We start from the raw sequence: 20,652 nt of genomic DNA on the forward strand, positions 1-20,652 counted from the left end.
ATTGTCCCGAAGCCATTCCTGAATTGTCTTGGCTTGTGCTTAGGGTCATTGTCTCCGGTCTGAGGTCCTCAGCACTCGAAAGCAGGTTTTCATCAAGGATCTCTGTACTTTGCTCCGTTCATCTTTCCCTCAATCCTGACTAATCTCCCAGTCCCTGCTGCTGAAAAACATTCCCACAGCATGATGTTGCTGCCACCACCATGATTCACCGTATGGATGGTGCCAGGTTTCCTTCAGACATGACGCTTGGCATACAGGTTAAGAGATCAATCTTGGTTTCATCAGGCCAGATAATCTTGTTGCTCATGGTCTGAGTCCTTTAGGTGCGTTTTGGCAAACTCCAAGCGGGCTGTCATGTGCCTTTTACTAAGGAGTGGCTTCCGTCTGGCCACTCTAACTGAGTACTGCAGAGATGGTTGTCCTTCTGGAAGGTTCTCCTATCTCCACAGAGGAACTCTGGAGCTCTGTTAGAGTGACCATCAGGTCCTTGGTCACCTCCCTGACCAATGCCCTTCTTCCCCGATTGCTCAATTTGGCTGGGCGGCCAGCTCTAGGAAGAGTCTTATTGGATCCACAGAATTGTTTTGGTACCCTTATCCACAGGTGGACTCCAGCCAGTCAAGTTGTAGAAACATCTCAAGGATGATCAATGGAAACAGAATGCACCTGAGCTCAACTTCGAGTCTCATAGCAAAGGGTCTGAATACTTGTGTCAATAAGGCATTTCTGTCAGGTTTTTTTTTTAACCTGTTTTCACTTTGTCATCATGGGGTATCATGTGTCGATTGATGAGGAGGAAAAATTATTTAGTACATTTTAGAATAAGGCTATAACGTAAGAAAATGTGGAAAAGGTCAAGGGATCTGAATATTTTCGGAATGCACTGTACATTACATATCTCATATGGAATTATTTTGAGGCCTAGTTTTACCCTAGTACAGTGGCCTGACACTCCTTGTTTACAGGCTACATCAGGCCGCTAAACAACATTATTTTGGCTTGCAAAGTGATGTGCAATTTCAATCGGAATCCAGCTAGAGTTAAGCCATCCCAACCGATTTACCTGCAACCTGAATTTAGAATTACTATCAGAATTAAAAACATTGAGAAAGGAAACCACCTAACTGGAACAACCGTTTCAGTAACAGGTGTAATAAATCTAATTAACTGATTGTATTCATTTCAGAAAAATGTATGTTATTTATCTGTGTATAGCATATGATTTATCATTAAACCATGCACATGCAAAAAACGAAAATTAAATATATCCAAAAAATATAGCTACCTAAATGCTGGGAAATATGATAATGATGGGTGTGGTTTTGATGGGAACATTTTACTCCCCACAGAGTAAAACTGACAAAATCGCACTCTAACATTCAACTCTGTTTATTAACACCAACAGTGGGGTTCTTTTACACCAATGAAAAGTTAATTTGCTTCTACACCTTCTACACCTGCATTGCTTGCTGTTTGGGGTTTTAGGCTGGGTTTCTGTACAGCACTTTGAGATATCAGCTGATGTACGAAGGGCTATATAAATAAATTTGATTTTGATTTGATTTGATTAATTTAACACTTACGGTGATAATTGAACACCTGAATTAACACTAGAAATGTTACACTGAAAAATCAAGACTAGGTAACCCTGGCCAATTTTCTGTGTATGATATGAAATAGAGTATAACGGCTTTGTAACGTGTACGATTAGCAGTTGTGTAGTACTGCAGTTTAATGTGTCAATAGGTACTTGGTCATGTATCATGTTTATGTGAAGCTAAGCAACACGGTCAAACATTAAAATATCCATACACCTAAAGTTATATACATTTTTTTCCCTTCGCTTCAGCGGTTTCATTCAGTGGCGTTATGAATATTTTAAGTCATGGTAAACAGACTGTGATGATCCTGCTCTTTGGAAAGTGGTGACATTTGTTTGGCTGACCAAATCTAAACATGGTTACTGAAAACGCAAGTGGAGAGAAGGGGTCAATTAGGCTGCGTTTACACAGGCAGCCCAATTCTGATATTTTTTTCACTAATTGGTATTTTGACCAATCAGATCAGCTCTAAAAAAAAAGATCTGATGTGAAAAGATCTGAACCAATCACATACCAGTCAATGAACCAATTAATGGAAAAAAAATATTAGAATTGGGCTGCCTATGTAAATGCAGCCTTTTTGTTTGGCAGTTCTCAGAAGATTTGGGTTAGGAGCCAGTGGAATTGTGGTGCTACATTGTTATGTAGCTATCTCACAGTAAAGCATGAGGGAAGGCAGCTTGCAAGGGAGATTTTGAGAAGTGTTCTACTGCCATCTATCTTCCTCTGTGACTACTTACAGTAATGTAATTGCGCTTCTTCAGCCATCCTCATGTTCCTGTGTGTTTTGTGAAAAAACCTTGACCCCCATCAATCCACCATCCATCTTTGCTTTAAAAAAAAAACAAGCTCTTGGAGACAATCACAACAAGTTCTATATACAAGATGGCATGTATTTACTTAATCTGCATTGATTGATGATTAATATGGTTTAAAGGTCCCGCACAGTCATCCTGATTTCTATGTAAAATAGCCTTTTGAGTGACCAAAACATCCCCCGTAACATTTTTCCCAATACAAATTCTATGAATTTGAGAAAATGTAAATTTTCTCTCATGTCTAACTATCAGGAAGTCTGAAAAGAGGCTGAGTGGGAGGGGAGCTAATAGCTGAGTGGGCAGGGAGCTCACCTTGACTGACAGTTCTTTGAGACACCTATGTCAACAAGTGACATGGACACATTGAGGTCATCTCAAGCACATTGAAATTAGAATGCAAAATCCACATCACATCATGGTTTCACAAATTATTTGTGTTGGTTTATGCAACTGTTTGGTTATTATAAAATAATCAATATAGACACAATGTTGTCTGTTTAACATAGCTAGCTTGCCCAAATGGAAATGTCAGCCATGTTTAATCTGGGACTTTTTCAGTAAGAATTGGACAGGATGAGGTCTGGGTACTATATAGACTGCCAGACAATATTCATAAACAATGACTATCAATGATATCAAGAACTTTTATACTTCTTCCATTTGGCATCTCTTCATGTATTGACATAACTGTATCTGAGTTTTGAGCGACTCTTCCCCCTCTTTTGTTCCACGCTGGCTGAAGACCTAGCTAACCAGTAACTCACCAGACAAAGGGGAGACCTATAAGTATCCTTGCCTTAAATGCCTTAAATTACAGAAAAATCTGTAATTCTAATTGCTGATATTCTGAAGTACATTTTTGGAACCAGTAGACTAGCTACCTAGCTATGTAAACCGGGCCCCTCTGTGAACACAGTGTGGCAGGTAGCCTCGTGGTTCGAGCGTTGAGCCAGTAACTGAAAAGTTGCTGGATGGAATCCCCGAGCTGACAAGGTCAAAATCTGTCATCTGCCCCCTGAGCAAGGCAGTTAACCCACTGTTCCCCGGGTGCTGAAGACATGGATGTAGCAGCCCCCCGCACCTCTTTGATTCAGAGGGGTTGTCTTAAATGCGGAAGACACATTTCAGTTGTACAACTGACTAGGTTTTACCCTACAACACACCTTCTGGTTACAAGATGGTACTTATTTAAATTATGTATGAGAATAAGACGTTACCATTTGTGAACTAAAATGAGAGGCTTTATGTGATGTTACATAAAGCCCCTATAATCCCGCCTCCTGAATTCAAGGTTTTAACAGGGGGAGGGGACCAGTAACTTTATGATCAAACTTTATCAATGTACCAGCAATAGTCGTTTTTCATACTTTGGTAATCCTACTTTGATCTGGTTTCATCCAAATATTATCGAATTTAAAGAAAAACATGATTTTGACTATGCAGGACTTTTACCAGTTTATTGGAATTTGAGACAGATAGAGACTGTGATTTTAGTCAGTCAACATAGCTGGGCCTTTGACACAGAACAGCGTGGTCCCCTTATGCCATTGTGTTATGAAATGACTACCAGTTTATCAGGATTTTAATATTACCCATTGACAATTCAGTGGAGGCTGCTGAGGGGAGGACGGCTCATAATAACGGACGGAATGATGCTAATTGAATGTATTTGATACCATTCTACCCATTCCGCTCCAGCCATTACCATGAGCCCATCCTCCCCAATTAAGGTGCCACCAACCTCCTGTGATTGACATACTCCCTTCTATTTATTTTTAACAGATCTGGGTTGAAATGTGTTCAATACAAATGTTCTAATACTTTAAGCGATTGCCTAACTAACTCCTGCCTGGAGTCCCAGATGGGAAGACTATTCTATTGGTTCCATTGCACCAGGCTAGCTCAAACTATCCCAGCTAAATTATTTGAAATGATTTCAAATAGTATTTGAACCCAGGTCTGATTCTTTCAAACCAAGTTAGCACATTAGTTGAGAAGGATGTAATTACAGACTGCAATTAGGGGCATTTTCTGATATCGGCATTTCTTAATATAAAGTTACACCCATTGATGCTGGCCATTGGTCCGTGGTCATTGCTTTCGCATCGGGGACAACTGTATCGTTGTAGCTAAGCCTAACCCTTTTCCTAACCTTAACCTCATTCTCCTAACCCGCCATCCTAATTCACCTAACCTGCAATGTTAATTATCCTAACCTGCCACATTAATTATCCTAACCGGCGATGTACAAAAATCATCAGTGTTGAGAAACCATCACCCTCAAAACACCGGAACTGACCAATGGCAAGCACCAATGGGTGTTTCCTAATACCAAGGGACGACCACATCAAGAAATGCCCTGAATTGCGATCTGTAATTACACCATATTGCATTAGTTTGGGATGACACTAATTTAGGAAAACAATAATTAGCACATTTCAGACAGGAAATGCCACATATTTGTTTAACAATTTATAAGAAAATTAGGCTACAATACATGCAGTACATAGGTCTTGTCGTTAGGACATTAATCTTGTCCTTCGAGCTAGCTCACTGCCAGAGCACACATCATGTAAGATAATAATTACAGGCAGTGAAAAATGTATGCTATCCCAATGCCACTGACCGAACAAAAGCAGATCCCAAGCAGGTTTCGACACACAATCAGATTCAGTGATAACGGATCTACTGACTAGAAAAATACATACACAGATTCAAGGTATTGGCCTAAAACTGAAGTTTCCACACAATATCATCACTTCATGTTTTTAGAACTAGGTTTCCATAACCAAGGAATGATTGAATTAAAGTCCCACATGTTGTAATTAAATTATGTGAACATACAGTGCCTTGCGAAAGTATTCGGCCCCCTTGAACTTTGCGACCTTTTGCCACATTTCAGGCTTCAAACATAAAGATATAAAACTGTATTTTTTTGTGAAGAATCAACAACAAGTGGGACACAATCATGAAGTGGAATGACATTTATTGGATATTTCAAACTTTTTTAACAAATCAAAAACTGAAAAATTTGGTGTGCAAAATTATTCAGCCTCTTTACTTTCAGTGCAGCAAACTCTCTCCAGAAGTTCAGTGAGGATCTCTGAATGATTCAATGTTGACCTAAATGACTAATGATGATAAATACAATCCACCTGTGTGTAATCAAGTCTCCGTATAAATGCACCTGCACTGTGATAGTCTCAGAGGTCCATTAAAAGCGCAGAGAGCATTATGAAGAACAAGGAACACACCAGGCAGGTCCGAGATACTGTTGTGAAGAAGTTTAAAGCCGGATTTGGATACAAAAATATTTCCCAAGCTTTAAACATCCCAAGGAGCACTGTGCAAGCGATAATATTGAAATGGAAGGCGTATCAGACCACTGCAAATCTACCAAGACCTGGCCGTCCCTCTAAACTTTCAGCTCATACAAGGAGAAGACTGATCAGAGATGCAGCCAAGAAGGCCCATGATCACTCTGGATGAACTGCAGAGATCTACAGCTGAGGTGGGAGACTCTGTCCATAGGACAACAATCAGTCGTATATTGCACAAATCTGGCCTTTATGGAAGAGTGGCAAGAAGAAAGCCATTTCTTAAAGATATCCATAAAAAGTGTTGTTTAAAGTTTGCCACAAGCCACCTGGGAGACACACCAAACATGTGGAAGAAGGTGCTCTGGTCAGATGAAACCAAAATTGAACTTTTTGGCAACAATGCAAAACGTTATGTTTGGCGTAAAAGCAACACAGCTCATCACCGTGAACACACCATCCCCACTGTCAAACATGGTGGTGGCAGCATCATGGTTTGGGCCTGCTTTTCTTCAGCAGGGACAGGGAAGATGGTTAAAATTGATGGGAATATGGATGGAGCCAAATACAGGACCATTCTGGAAGAAAACCTGATGGATTCTGCAAAAGACCTGAGACTGGGACGGAGATTTGTCTTCCAACAAGACAATGATCCAAAACATAAAGCAAAATCTACAATGGAATGGTTCAAAAATAAACATATCCAGGTGTTAGAATGGCCAAGTCAAAGTCCAGACCTGAATCCAATCGAGAATCTGTGGAAAGAACTGAAAACTGCTGTTCACAAATGCTCTCCATCCAACCTCACTGAGCTCGAGCTGTTCTGCAAGGAGGAATGGGAAAAAATGTCAGTCTCTCAATGTGCAAAACTGATAGACACCCCAAGCGACTTACAGCTGTAATCGCAGCAAAAGGTGGCGCTACAAAGTATTAACTTAAGGGGGCTGAATAATTTTGCACGCCCAATTTTTCAGTTTTTGATTTGTTAAAAAAGTTTGAAATATCCAATAAATGTCGTTCCACTTCATGATTGTGTCCCACTTGTTGTTGATTCTTCACAAAAAAATACAGTTTTATATCTTTGTTTGAAGCCTGAAATGTGGCAAAAGGTCGCAAAGTTCAAGGGGGCCAAATACTTTCGCAAGGCACTGTATGTTCCAACTTTTTCAGGGCCTGTTTCAAAACTTGTTATTGCTTTATGCATTCTCACATTCTTACAGGAATGATCCTCCAAAATGACAAATGTTCTTTATTCAAGATTGTATGGCACCTTATTTAGTACTGCCTGCAGTAACATAGGTAACATAAATATGGGAGGGGCCCAGTGGCTAAACCCTACAGTACACAGGTAGGTTTATGTTTGCCTGTTGCACAAAAACTTCTGATTTAATAAAGTAAATAAGTAAATAAGTAGCTAAATGATTAAAACATTTTAAAACATATAGAAATCTGATCATAACAAAATTGGACAGTTCTCAAAATATTCTACCATACCGGAAATGCACCTTCCCAAACATTGTTGTGTAGCTAGCGTTAGCCTAGCTACTTGCCTTGAGTGGGGCTCTGTCATGAATGAAGTCGAAGCCTTATTCCATCAGAAGGAAACTTGTAAACTGTCTGAGGGTAAGAATTGAGTTACTTAATATTTAACGTTAATAATGCTAGCGCAAATGCCTACAGCTGCTCACTAATGTTAGACAGGTGTAAATGTTAGCACTTCTAGCCAGCTGTCGGCTAACGTTATCTAGCTAACGTTTATCAGTCAAAGAGAAGTTTGACGACACCACTAGCTTACTACTGTCGGATGTTAATCGTTTGTTTAGTAAGTAGTTGAGTGAACTTTGCTACTGCACAACCTATTAACGTCAACCACCACGGAGGGCTAGACATGCTAATAGCTAGCTGTCTTTATATGTGTTTACGACGTCGTTAGCTAGCAAGCTGCACAATGCCATATTCTCAAAGGTGTTTGTTTAAAAGGGATGTGCAAATGGTATTCCATCTGCTGTGCACACAACATTTGTTACTGGATCAGATGTTGACCTCTGATTTATAGATATGGATTGTTGAACTGTCACCGTAATCATTACACAAAACAGTTGCCAATCGAACCAAAATGTCCGTTTCTATTGGACAGGTTCCGCAAACAGGCTGTTACCTACCCGAATCTGTCTAATAGAAACGCTAGTTTTGCAACTGTTTGGCGAAATGATTACAAATGGAAACGCAATCGATAGTTTATATTGGACAAATTCAGGGTTGTATTCATTCCGCTTAAACAGAAGCAACCGAAACTGGGCGGGACCTACCTGAATGTGTCCAATAGAAACTCTATTTTTGCTGTTTGTTTCCGTATGGTTCTTAAACGGTCAACAGTTTCTGTAATGAATACACCCCAGGTAGGGCACTCGCCCTTTTGATCCATTTTCTCTGTTTGCTACCTTTTGATTCTTAAACTGTAAATGGTTTCTGTAATGAATACACCCCTGTTACAGCAAGGCTGTTTCACTTTCAACTATGTGGCCTGAGAAGTCAGGCCCTGGATGCTCTCATCAGTAGTGCTGAAGATTGGACACAATGGCACTCTAAAGGACACTAACAAAAAGTGAGTACAAAGCACGCCTAATTAGTCAATGGGCACGAAGTAGGGCTTAATAACCTATGTCCACAATTAGACCAAAGCGTTTTATTTGAACAAATACTACATTTTTCTTTCTGGGCTTTCATATTCCCATTTTCTGTCTCTCCCTGCAGGGCAGCATGTCTTCAGGTCATCGGCTGCGAGATGTAGAGCAACAGCACCCCCTGCTGGACAGGGAGGAGGCTGCAGCGGGTTCCGCAGTAGGGGAGGCGGAACGGGTGTGGTTCATCCAGGACGGCTGTGGCATGGTCTGTGCCTTCATCACCTGGTTCCTGGTGCTCTACGCCGACTTTGTGGTCACCTTTGTCATGCTGCTGCCCTCCAAGAGCTTCTGGTACGCTGTGGTCAACGGCGTGGTCTTCAACTGCCTGGCCGTGCTGGCACTCAGCTCGCACCTGCGCACCATGCTCACCGACCCGGTGAGTGAACTGACCACTGCAGGGCCGTGCTCATTAGGGCCCACCGTAACAAAGAAGCGAGGATGCGTTGTAATGTTGGGTGACTTGAAAAAAGGGAGTGACTTTGAATGGAGGGCAAGACGGACCATGCGAGCAGTAAAATAAGCAGTCAGAAAGAATGTCATATGAGAGCACCCTGATGCCCATGGGCACATTATAGGAACCATGCGTGTTGTCCTATTAGCAATCAGAGAACTGACTTACGAGGAGTTTCCTTGTGGTTTTGAATGAGTCTGTCCAAATATGTCAGTCTGCCTGTGTCCATTCTGTCCATTCTTGTCTGTTTTTAGGGAGCTGTGCCCAAAGGCAACGCCACCAAGAAATACATGGAGAGCCTGAAGCTGAAACCAGGAGAAGTCATCTATAAGTGTCCCAAATGCTGCAGCATCAAACCTGAGAGAGCCCACCACTGCAGGTGAGAAAGAAATGCGTTGTGTGCTTTGTGTATTATGCTTTATGGTATCTAGGGCCAGGTTTTTTTCCTGGTCGAGTAACTAGGCAAAATTCCCTATTTAGGCCAATATGCTGGGTCCTGTTCATTAGTCCACACCGTAGTAAAACTTTTGCAATGGAAAACAAAAAGGAACATTTCATATTGGAGCAGTCCAAGTAGTCCCTGTCAGTTTCAGTCAATTTTCTTCCGTTTGGTGCCTAATGACCATGGTTTTGTTTCCTTCTCCTGTAGTATTTGCAAGCGCTGCATCCGTAAGATGGATCACCACTGTCCATGGGTAAACAACTGTGTCGGAGAGAACAACCAGCGCTTCTTTGTCCTCTTCACTGTGAGTTCCATCTCAGATCCACATTGTTTAAGTCCAGGTGCACAATGGAAATTGCGAAATGCATTTCTAGCACATCAGTCCAATTAATCAACTAATAGGGCAAAATTATGAATATATTTTTTTTTTCGCGACTGACATCCCTATTTTATGCTATTGTGTAGTTTTGCATGGAAACAATGGGTTTGATAAAACGATTAGGCTAACTGTCATCTTTATTTGTGGCATCGTCTCACCTTGCTTATCATAAAAGCCCGTAAACCAAACAGTCTTTGTTAACTGATTGCTACAAGCAAACATTGGTGTTGCTGTGCTTTTTAACTCTCGCCAGATAGGAGAAATCCAATTTATTATAAGGATAGGCTGTGATCATGTAGGTTGTGGTCGTCAGGTGGCTTTTTGTTATATCTTTATGCCTATGGGTATTGTCAATGCACAATGAATTTAAATGAATGTTTTACCATCAATACTAGAGTTAAGTCATAATACCTTCTCTTTTTATCCCCCAGATGTATATAGCGATGATCTCCACCCACGCTCTCACTCTGAGTGGGTACCAGTTCGTAACCTGTGTCAAAGTCCAGTGGAGTGGTGAGTGTCATTATATGAGTCGTTGTCTAAATATACTGTTCCTTTTTTAAATACAACTACATTGACTTCAATGTGCCCTGTTTAAAGACACAATCTGGGATTTTCCTTGCCAAAATACTGTACCCATCATAAGTATTTTGTTGCATAACAAAGTGGGATTGAAATTGATTTAATTGTGATTATTTTGTCACTGATCTATATAAAATACACCATAATGTCAAGGTTAAAAGAAAATGTATATAAATGTTTACAAATGTATAAAAAAATAACTCGAATGTCATGGGTGTACAAGTATTCAACCCCTTTCTTATGGCAACCCTAAATACATTTAGGAGCACAAATTTGCTTAACAAATCACACAATGGGCCTTCCGAGTGGCGCAGCGGTCTGAGGCGTCACTACAGACCCTGGTTCGATCCCAGGCTGTGTCACAACCGACCGTGACCGGGAGTCCCATAAGGCGGTGCAAAATTGGCCCAGTGTCGTCTGGGTTAGGGGACGGTTTGGCCAGTGGGGGGGCTTTACGTGGCTCATCGTGCTCTAGCGATTCCTTGTGGTGGGGACATTGGTGCAGCTGGCTTCCGCGTTAAGCGGGCGGGTGTTAAGAAGCGTCGCATGACTCGACCTTCACCTCTCCCGAGCCCGTTGGGGGGTTGCAGCGATGAGAGAAGTTCATAATTAAAACATTTAAAAATAATGATCAAACAATAAGTTGCATTGACTCACTCTGTGTGCAATAATAGGGTTTAATGTGATTTTTGAATGACTACTTCATCTCTGTATACCACACACACAATTAAATGTAAGGTCCCTCAGTCGAGTAGTGAATTTCAAGCACAGATTCAACCACAAAGAACAGGGAGCCTTTCCAATGCTTCGCAAAGAAGGGCAAAATAAAAAGCACACACTGAATATCCCTTTGAACATGAAGATACTCATTAGGCTTTGGATGTTGTATCAACACACCGAGTCACTACAAAGATACAGGCGTCCTTCCTAACTGAGTTGCCGGAGAGGAAGGAAATTTCACTGTCACCTAAGGGGATTTTAAAACTGTTAGCGTTTAATGGCTGTGATAGGAGAAAACTGAGGAGGGCTCAACCACCAGTATAAACACCATGGGACTACGCAGCTGTTATACCGCTCAGGAAGGAGATGCGTTCTGTCTCCTAGAGATGAATGTACTTTGGTGCGAAAAGTGCAAATCAATCGCAGAACAACAGCAAAGGACCTTGTGAAGATGCTGGAGGAAACAGGTACAAAAGTATCTATATCCACAGTAAAACAAGTCCTATATCGATATACCCTGAAAGGCCGCTCAGCAAGGAAGAAGCCACTGTTCCAAAACCACCATAAAAAAGCCAAACTACAGTTTGCTACTGCACATGGGGGCAAAGATCGTACTTTTTTGGAGAAATGTCCTCTGGTCTGATGAAACAAAAATAGAACCGTTTGGCCATAATGACCATCGTTATGTTTGGAGGAAAAAGGGGGTGACTTGCCAGCCGAAGAACACCATCCCAAACATGAAGCACGGGGGTGGCAGCATCGTGTGGGGGTGCTTTGCTGCAGGAGGGACTGGTGCACTTCACAAAATGGATAGTATCATGAGGAATTAAAAATGATGTGGATATATTGAAGCAACATCTTAAGACATCAATCAGGAAGTTGAAGCTTGGTCACAAATGGGTCTTCAAATGGACAATGACCCCAAGCATACTTCCAGAGTTGTGGCAAGATGGCTTAAGGACAACAAAGTCAAGGTATTGGAGTGGCCATCATAAAGCCCTGACCTCAATCCTATAGAACATTTGTGGGCAGAACTGAAAAAGTGTGTGCGAGCAAGGATGCTTACAAACCTGACTCAGTTACATTAGCTCTGTCAGGAGGAATGGGCCAAAATTCACACATTCTTTTGTTGGAAGCTTGTGGAAGGCTACCTGAAACATTTGACTCAAGTTAAACAATTTAAAGGCAATGCTACCAAATACTAATTGAGTGTATGTAAACTTCTGACCCACTGGGAATGTGATGAGAGAGAAACTATTATTCTGACATTTCACATTATTAAAATAAAGTGGTGATCCTAACTGACCTAAAACAGGACATTTTTACTAGGATTAAATGTCAAGAATTGTGAAAAACTTTGTTTAAATGTATTTGGCTAAGGTGTATGTAAACTTCCGACCTCAACTGTACGTATAATTTAAAACAAATGTAATAATATATATACATTACATAGTATTTTGTGTACATCGTTGACAAAAAAATTGCAATTACATCCATTTTAATCCCACTTTAACAGAATAAAATGTGAATAAATCCAAGGGGGTGACTATTTATGATAAGCATTTGTAAGATTGCTTGTAAATAAAGTCTTTGTTCAGAAAATGTTACAGCTTCAAAATGACCATTTTAATTTTGTGGACAATCATACTTTGCATCCATAGCTCCATCTATGAATTTGATAGGGGTTATTTTTCTTTTGCCCCATCCCTCAGCTTTATAGCAAACCAAGTGGCGGGGCAGCCGTTTTTTGGTTTTCAAATTCAGGATTGCAGCTTCAAATATAACTACATTGAGGTCAGTGTTGATGTCATTATGCTGGATGATGTTTCTGCCCCTCCAGAGTGCAGTGACTTTTCCCCTCCGGTGACGGTGATGCTGATGATCTTCCTCTGCCTTGAGGGCCTCCTCTTCCTCAGCTTCACAGCTATCATGTTTGGCACTCAGGTCCACTCCATCTGCAATGATGAGACAGTGAGGAGATTAACAGTATATGCCACTTAGCAGACATTTTTTAAATCTTTAAAAAAAAATCCTAAGTAAGTTTCTGCACGGTGATTGCCTACATTTTCAATTTGTGTTATGTGATTCTTGTGGGAATTGAACACACAACCTCAGATATACAATGTAGATTAGATGGAGTCTTGTGCATGATTAAGAATTGTTTCCATGTTATACATTACATTCTCAGGTCCACTCCATCTGCAACAAGACGGTGAGGAGCCAAACCACATAGACAAACCATAGATAGACATGCAGGGCTTATTCAGTAGGGCAAAGGCATTACAGAACGCCATTCTACATTGACCATTTCTATCAACAATAAGATTCTCTATTCTGCATGATTGGGATTTGTTTCCAAGTGTCCTGCCCCTCTGAACAAGCACATGGTCATGGTAGTGAAGTCCCATTTGTCAATAGAATCAGGAGGGAAATGGGGCCTATTTACAAATGAGACATCAGCCATCAGAAAGTAGAAACTTAGTGGTGGTGATTTTGAGACTCGTGACTTATGGCAGGCTTTTTTACCATTGTGGTTATTTGACCATTAGCTCATCTTTTATTGAATTCTCACTGTGCGTTGCCCGTTTACCCCTCTCTCTCTGTGTGTGTGTGTGTGTGTGTGTGTGTGTGTGTGTGTGTGTGTGTGTTACTAGGAGATTGAGCGTCTGAAGAATGAGAAGCCCACTTGGGAGAGGCAAGTTCGCTGGGAGGGCATGAGGAGCGTGTTTGGTGGCCAGCCGTCACTGTTGTGGATCAACCCGTTTGCCGGTCTCCGACTGCGCCGGCTACTCACCACTAGCTCCAGGAAAGCCGGCGCCGAGTTCTCAGTCTGACCTCTCACATTATGAGCAGCTTCGTTAAGAAACTGTCTGGAACAATCTTTGGAACCGGTCTCTGACACCAGGGTCCTGTTCATTTAGGCATCAAACGGAAGAAAACGGATTGAAACAGGAAAGGGACTATGCGGACTTGTCCAATAAGAAACGTACATTCTTGTTTTATTTTTGCTAAATATTTTCCATTGCGTGCCCTAATGAACACGAGCCCGGCTACCAGGAAGACTCAAGTTCTATACAACCGCATGGACAATGGTGCTTCTGAACGTCACGTCTCCCCGTAGCTGACATGGAGCAGGAATCAAAAGATCAAGAGACCCATCGAAAACTGTTGAAAGATCAAATGAAAGTGCGCTGTCGTCCTAAAACGGACTGAAACACAACATACTACACAGTAAACATTTCCTAAATTGCCGCCTAAAGGGAGGATCCACTAGTATCTCAGAGGACTGTTCTGTTGTTTAGTTATTGACTTCCTTTTAAAGACACTAGTTGTTTTCTGCTCTTCCTCACTCCTGGGGGGGGGGGGGGGGCGTGAGTAAAGCCTAATTTATACCTCACGATACATACAAGAACTCAATTAGCTACTCAAAATGACAATCTTGTACTTGTATCGAGTTACAAATTGCTGGACCTGCACACGTCTGCGTATTTTGGCTACGGAACTATGTAGGGTCGCCGTTTTACGTAGCTAATTGGAGATTTTGCATCCTGTATGTAGGGTATAAATTAGGTTTAAGTGTCCTTCCCTGGCCATAGATAGCTGCACCTCTGGAAAAACAATGCGCTGGAATTGGTGTTAACCACTACTATAACCATATCATACTTTTTTTTAATGAAAACAGTATATTGCTGGATATATTGCTGGTGAATCCTGTTGTTTTTGCATACCAAAAAAAAAGTGTTTTTTACCACTTGTAGGAGTTCGATGAGTTGGGGTGGGGAATGAGGCATATGAAATATGAATAATTAATGCCAGCAAGATGGTAGAGAACTACTATAATCAGCAGTTTGGATTCTGCATGAGGCAATCACGTCAACTTTTACTAATGTGTCTGACATTTGCTGTGAAGTTGACCATTTTTAAAGGCATAGGAACTGGATTCATTAGCCAAAAGTTAGCATCATGGTTATTTTTAATAGGTAGTAAGAATGCTATGATAATTTAACTGTACTCTAATTTAAAGGTAAACTCAGTGTTGCACGACGTTAACAGCAATATTGGGCCCATTTCCGCAACAACTAAGAGCGTTGAAGCGCGGGGCTAAACTTTTCTGTTGTTGTGGTGCCGTCGTAGCTACCACTTTAGCAGCGTGAAGCACACCCGTGCCTATTGGCAGATACTCTGTGTGTCTCTGAGAGCCAAGTCTTTCATCTCAGTGTCTTCGGTGCTGGTCGTGGCAACGTCATAACGCTGAGTCTACCTTTTTTTTTTTTTAAATGGTAATTTGTGTGTAATGGACTATATGACTCCAGCAGAGTCGATGATTATCTCAAACAGTCAAATGCTTACATGGCACTGTATGGTATTTACTTTATCAAGTCGAAATACAGTACTGTACACAACCTTATGAGCTTTCACACAAAAGTATGTGCATGTGCTTCCCTCAAGTACTCCATGCTATACACTCCTATGTTATACTCTCCTATGTATACAGGGGAAGTTCCTATCATACTGATCTTAAAATAATTCTGATGAACCGTTATGATTTTTTTCATTTGACATTTGATGGACTGGATAAAGTAATGTAGGAGGACTTGGCTGTTTTTTTAAAATGCTCTTGTTATGAGATTATACAGTATGTTATGTACTTCTGTTTTGAAGCCTTTCATGCTAACTTTTTCCCTGGCTCCCGTTTAAATGAACTTCATTTCTACCTCTCAAATCCTGATTTCTTTGTCAACAATACTGACTGTATAGAAGATAGCAGCACTTCAAAAAGCCCACTTGGAACTGGTAAATGATTTGCTGTACTCAGAAAGCCGTATGTGAAGCACTGGTCCCAATTCGCTCCCTTCCCCTTCCTGTAGCCCTTTGATGTTGGCAGATCTCTAAGGTGGAAGCAATATAATGGAAGCTTCACCTTTTACACTGCTTATGCCTGTCCAGGCCCTTCAGATCCGCAAACGCTAAAGGGTTATGGCTGAGGGAAAAGGCTAGGGAGGGAACTGGGACCAGCTTAGTCAACGCCATATGTGAAGGGACCTGTATTTTCCCATACCACACAACTCCACCCATCATAGGGAGTAGGATGAAGTTGCCCCTGGACGCTGACCTTGGGCCAGTTTTGCACTTCCCCCACTATTGGTTAGGTGTATAAAGGGGGGGGGCTGATCCTAGATCTATACCTTGGGGAAGCTTCACCCCAGAGCCCCACCTTTTTAGTGAAGCAGACATACAGGTTGTAGTTAATCATTTCTTGTCCCACAAGCCACGACACATCCACACTGGCAGACAGTAGCAACCTGCACCTCATTGCTATAAAAACGTATCCATTCAAGAGGACCAGACATGTTATTTGGGGTATCCTTCATTGTGCTCCTGGCTCTATTGGGTTTGGTGGACCCCCGTCCAGACCTACCAGCGGACAAGGACTTGTTCTGGGGAGCGGACCAGTATGACTTTGCTGTTGTGCTGCGTGCCTCCGGACTGGAGTGCTTCTGGCATTTTGCACACCAAGGGGAGCGCTTCTACTTGACTTTTATGGTAAGATGTTGTTCTAGTTTAGTAGTACAATAACAGGACATGTTTTTATTGTGCAACATATTTATCTTGGAAAGTTATGCCTACTAATTATTGCCTGGCTTGGCCTGAACATTTTATTAAAAGGATTAAAATGTATAATATTCAGATAAAAAGTCACTGTTCAGGGTTTACTCCATTGTCATTTACTGAGGCAGTCTACAGAGCCCCCAACATATGGTTTGCAGCACATGGCCGTCCCATATGACAGTGAACGAGAGCCATCTGTCTGCGTTTAGGTCCAGTGGGTGACTGGTGTCGGCAACGACAGACACTTATCCGTCACTGTCAACTCTCCTAAAGGCTTGCTGTTGTCCAAAATTGACGAAGCTACGGGTCAAATCAACTTTGTAGCTGAGGAGACCGGTACATTGTTCCTCCTTTTGAACGTACACACACACACACACACACAACAAAAAAACAGTACACCCTTTGAAATGTGGTGGAAGTATGTAACTCATTTGTATTTTGAATTCTAGGTTTCTATCAAATGTGCTTCAGCAACTTCCACAACCGATTTGGCAGCATGCAGGTCTTCCTCAACTTTGGGGTGTACTATGACAGTTCTGATGACCAACGGAAACAGAAGGAGGAGGAGAAGAAAGTCCAAAAAGACCTGAACAACACTCTGTCCATCATCGAGGTAATGCTCTATTTGGGGTTTGACTGCATGTACGATCCAATATGTTACGATAACTTTTGTCCATTTTACATGGAAATGAATGAGGTCAGCATACACACAATCTTATTGTCCAATATCACATATCATATATTGTGAGGTTTAAAGAAGAGCATGGGGAGCTCTGCCAAACATGCAGGTTCTTAAAGTGATGCTCAAGAACTTTTGTAGAATTGCAGCCAGTAGTTTTGAAAGTGGTGCTCACGAGCCAAAGCACGTCTCCGCTTTTTGTGTACTACATCATCCAAGTCGTACAATATGTTACAAATGCTGTGCTTAAAAGTTTGGGTTAAGTGGCGAAATCAAGGTCAACAACAACTTGCAAGTTTACACATTGTATTTTCTCCTTCTCCACCAACCTCAGACTACTCGTTTTTGAGCCTGGTCGATGGACAAGGAACACACAGGAGAACGCCATGAAATATACAAACAAAAAACAGGTTTTAGTGCAGGTTCGAGAGAAGCACAACCTAAACATGAATTCAACTTCAAATCAAGATAAGTCAAATATATTCTCTCAACTTAGACAGCAACACCTCAAACAAAAAAAAATTGTATTTAAAGAAACAGAAGGCAGACGCATGCGTGATAAACAATGGAGGCTAATTGTCACACCTGTGACAAACTTGCCCAGAAAAATGTTTACGTTTCCACACACTTTTTTTGTAAATATAAATTTAGGGCAATTAAGTACAAAACAATTGGTTGAAGTTCTTACTCAAAGTCGCATTTAAATCAGTCAAGTTTCTTTCAAATGTCCCTTTTTTAAAGTCGTTATGGTTCAATCAGTAACAGGCTCATTTTTTTCACTCTCTCCCTTATGTGATTGGAAGCGCTGCAACACCCCTCCCTGTGTTGTCTGAGACCTTGGGTGCATGGCTTTAGCTCCATTTGCCCACTTTTCCTTGGCCCAGCCTCCAGGCCACTCCTCTTACAGACCCGACTCCAGAACACGATGGCTGCGTTTTTAACGTTACGGTGCTGTACTGAATAACCAGTTGAAATCGCGATTTTAGTATAATCACATATTGTTGACCTATTATGTGGTCTGAACGTGGTAATGCTTTCACTGATTGTGTACAAAGGAAGATATTTCTTACTTTGCTTGCTTTGTTATCGGGGCGGCAGGGTACCCTAGTGGTTAGAGCGTTGGACTAGTAACCGGTACAAATCTGTCGTTCTGCCCCTGAACAGGCAGTTAACCCATTGTTCCTAGGCCGTCATTGAAAATAAGAATTTGTTCTTAACTGACTTGCCTAGTTAAATAAAGGTAAAATAAAAAATAAATAAAATCCAACTGATCTTGTGTCCTTTTTCATCCTGTGAACCCTGTTCATTCCTGCTGCTGTTTGGGATGTCAGTTCTTGCAACTGGGGTGGGGGCAGAAATAAATAAGGTAATGGGTCAGGCCATAGGGTAGATTTAAATTAGAAAGTCAATCTCAATGTGACATGGATTTAAAAGAAATAGTGCCAAGGCTGGTTAGAGCCAAGGCTGGTGCAACAAAAATATGGAAGAAAACTCACCCATGTTTACACCAAACGGATGCTTTTTAACTTTAGTAGTACAGGTACGAAGAATTAAGTTGGTTACCTAGACAAGTTTTCCCTGCTAGTTATTGATAGACAAGCCATCTCCTGAATCCTTGCCATATCCTGGTCGCATTTACCCGGCAGATTAACTCCCCAAAAGCTTAAAAACAAAGCTTTTGGGGTTACTACATTTATTTGGTAATCATTTCAGTTTAGTAAATAGTTTCCATGATTTGTTGTAGCTTACCATAATAACTTGCCCATAGGGCCCCTGTTTATGCTCGGAGTGGTTGCAAAGGGAAGAGGGAGCAACCGATTCCACCATCCTGAGGCCTCAACAACCTGTAGGGCGACAACATGCAGTAGACTACCCAGGGGTTATATAGTACATGGCCAGCACAGTTTAATGTTATGCCACTCATTGAGAATGTGACACCCTGGCCGAGAGGGCTGTGACAACTCAGTTCAGTACCATAGATCCTACACCACAAGGCAGGTAACAGTTCACTCCCCCTCTGAGTTTCGGCTTCCATAAACCAAGATAACTTTAGTTTTGCAAACAAAATGGAGGGAGGATATAACACAAAACAATCAAATCAAACAAAAACCTGTTTCAGTGCAGGGAAAGCATAACAACTTTAGTCATCATTCCATCATCATAATACTAATTTTAGAAAACCCAACACCACCTCAGCCACTAAGCCCTGCACCTGGGCAACCACACCTCCAACGACAGAAACAAGGGTTCTAAAGAGAGACGATCACATAGAGAACCAGTCACATTGCTCTCAATTAAGCGCATATGGGCATGGACAGTAATAAGGGCATTCGTCACACCTGTGACAATATCATACGCTACTAAAATGTGAACATGCCCAAACAAACTACTTGTAACTTCTGGCTAAAATGTATTTTTTTTTAAAAACATTTACACTATTTTTCGACTCAGTCAATGACGGTAATATATGTCTGGATATATTACTCAATGTATTTGGCCTATCTCCAGCATTAACCATGTCAGTTGGGGTTAAATAATAATAACGTTTTAACACTACTCTCCAAACCACTTTAGGAGACTTCCCATCGCGTGGAGGGCTACGTCTTCCACATGTTTCGACATTACAACTTTGGCCGCATGCGGAAAGGCGCCGACTACTACCTCCTCCTCTCCAACTCTAAATACATCACCTGGTGGTCTGCGGTCCAGAGTGTGGTCATCGTCATGGCGGGCTACCTGCAACTCTTCTTCCTCAAGAGGCTCTTCAACACCAGGCCCACTACAGAAGCACCAGAGAGAACTCGCTGCTGAGTCCCTGGGTGCTTTTAGTATTCAGTGCCCTCATGTGCCCTGGTTGGGATGAATTCCATTTGAATTCAGTCAACCAGTAACGACGCCCTCAACAATTTAAGGCCGGGATTCAATCCGATCGCCCCTTTTGGGCTATGCACCTTTTAAAGGCAATGTTCCTGCATTTGTGGAGACTGCATTCACGGTAAATGCTGCATATGTTGGCTCAATCTCTAATGACCTTTGAATTTCACGTGCGCTGTTACACGGATCTACCACTGATCGGATGAAATCGCAGCCTTAAATTCCATTACATTGATTGAATTAAAATCAAATTGACCCCGACCCTGTTGTTAATGTAAGTGTTACTAATGGGTTCTGCTCCCTATGTGTCTATGTTGGATTTGATTAAAGTCGCACACCTTTTGACAAATGTTGTCATTCCAGTGCATATATTTGGTGTGGATTTAAGTTTCTGTGTTCCGACTCAGTGATGGTTAGCAGCACGTTACCGTTGAGCACCTTTTTATTTTACACAATTAGGTCGTGTTCATTATGGGACAAGCTTAACATTACGCA

General features: G+C 41.5%; 2 protein-coding genes across 5 annotated transcripts; both read left to right on the forward strand.

The window, feature by feature from the left end:
• Positions 1–7,086: 7,086 nt before the first annotated feature.
• Positions 7,087–15,708, forward strand: LOC110492347 (zinc finger DHHC-type palmitoyltransferase 7). Of its 4 annotated transcripts, none has more exons than XR_005037332.1 (8): positions 7,087–7,359; positions 8,232–8,341; positions 8,491–8,796; positions 9,126–9,250; positions 9,521–9,617; positions 10,124–10,205; positions 12,835–13,206; positions 13,649–13,782. XR_005037332.1 is itself a non-coding variant. In XM_036951389.1 (8 exons), the coding sequence occupies exons 3-7, from the start codon at positions 8,497–8,499 to the stop codon at positions 12,993–12,995; spliced, it is 765 nt and encodes a 254-aa protein (XP_036807284.1). In that variant the 5' UTR covers positions 7,087–7,359; positions 8,232–8,341; positions 8,491–8,496; the 3' UTR covers positions 12,996–13,030; positions 13,649–13,779. The 4 variants fall into 4 exon arrangements, 3 of the variants coding, with proteins under 3 accessions (XP_036807284.1, XP_036807281.1, XP_036807283.1); XM_036951389.1 differs by having other exon boundaries at positions 12,835–13,030; positions 13,649–13,779; XM_036951386.1 differs by having other exon boundaries at positions 7,213–7,359; positions 12,835–12,965; positions 13,649–15,708.
• A 148-nt stretch (positions 15,709–15,856) lies between these two features.
• Positions 15,857–20,540, forward strand: LOC110492381 (transmembrane emp24 domain-containing protein 6). The gene is made up of 4 exons (XM_021566646.2): positions 15,857–16,538; positions 16,814–16,940; positions 17,054–17,217; positions 19,858–20,540. Exons 1-4 carry the CDS (start codon positions 16,344–16,346, stop codon positions 20,092–20,094), a joined length of 723 nt encoding a protein of 240 aa, XP_021422321.2. The 5' UTR covers positions 15,857–16,343; the 3' UTR covers positions 20,095–20,540.
• Positions 20,541–20,652: the final 112 nt, after the last annotated feature.

Source organism: Oncorhynchus mykiss, chromosome 2 (genome assembly GCF_013265735.2).
Source record: "Oncorhynchus mykiss isolate Arlee chromosome 2, USDA_OmykA_1.1, whole genome shotgun sequence".
Taxonomy (NCBI): domain Eukaryota; kingdom Metazoa; phylum Chordata; class Actinopteri; order Salmoniformes; family Salmonidae; genus Oncorhynchus; species Oncorhynchus mykiss.

What these genes read in the sequence shown, in the direction of transcription:
- LOC110492347 (XM_036951386.1), top strand. Translation starts at nt 8,497, where the DNA reads ATGTCTTCAGGTCATCGGCTGCGAGATGTAGAGCAACAGCACCCCCTG. An exon ending in GAGAGAGCCCACCACTGCAG is followed by an intron (nt 9,251 to 9,520) that starts GTGAGAAAGAAA and finishes CTTCTCCTGTAG; the next exon opens with TATTTGCAAGCGCTGCATCC. An exon ending in CCATCTGCAATGATGAGACA is followed by an intron (nt 12,966 to 13,648) that starts GTGAGGAGATTA and finishes GTGTGTTACTAG; the next exon opens with GAGATTGAGCGTCTGAAGAA.
- LOC110492381 (XM_021566646.2), top strand. Translation starts at nt 16,344, where the DNA reads ATGTTATTTGGGGTATCCTTCATTGTGCTCCTGGCTCTATTGGGTTTG. An exon ending in GCTTCTACTTGACTTTTATG is followed by an intron (nt 16,539 to 16,813) that starts GTAAGATGTTGT and finishes GTCTGCGTTTAG; the next exon opens with GTCCAGTGGGTGACTGGTGT. An exon ending in CTTTGTAGCTGAGGAGACCG is followed by an intron (nt 16,941 to 17,053) that starts GTACATTGTTCC and finishes TTTGAATTCTAG; the next exon opens with GTTTCTATCAAATGTGCTTC.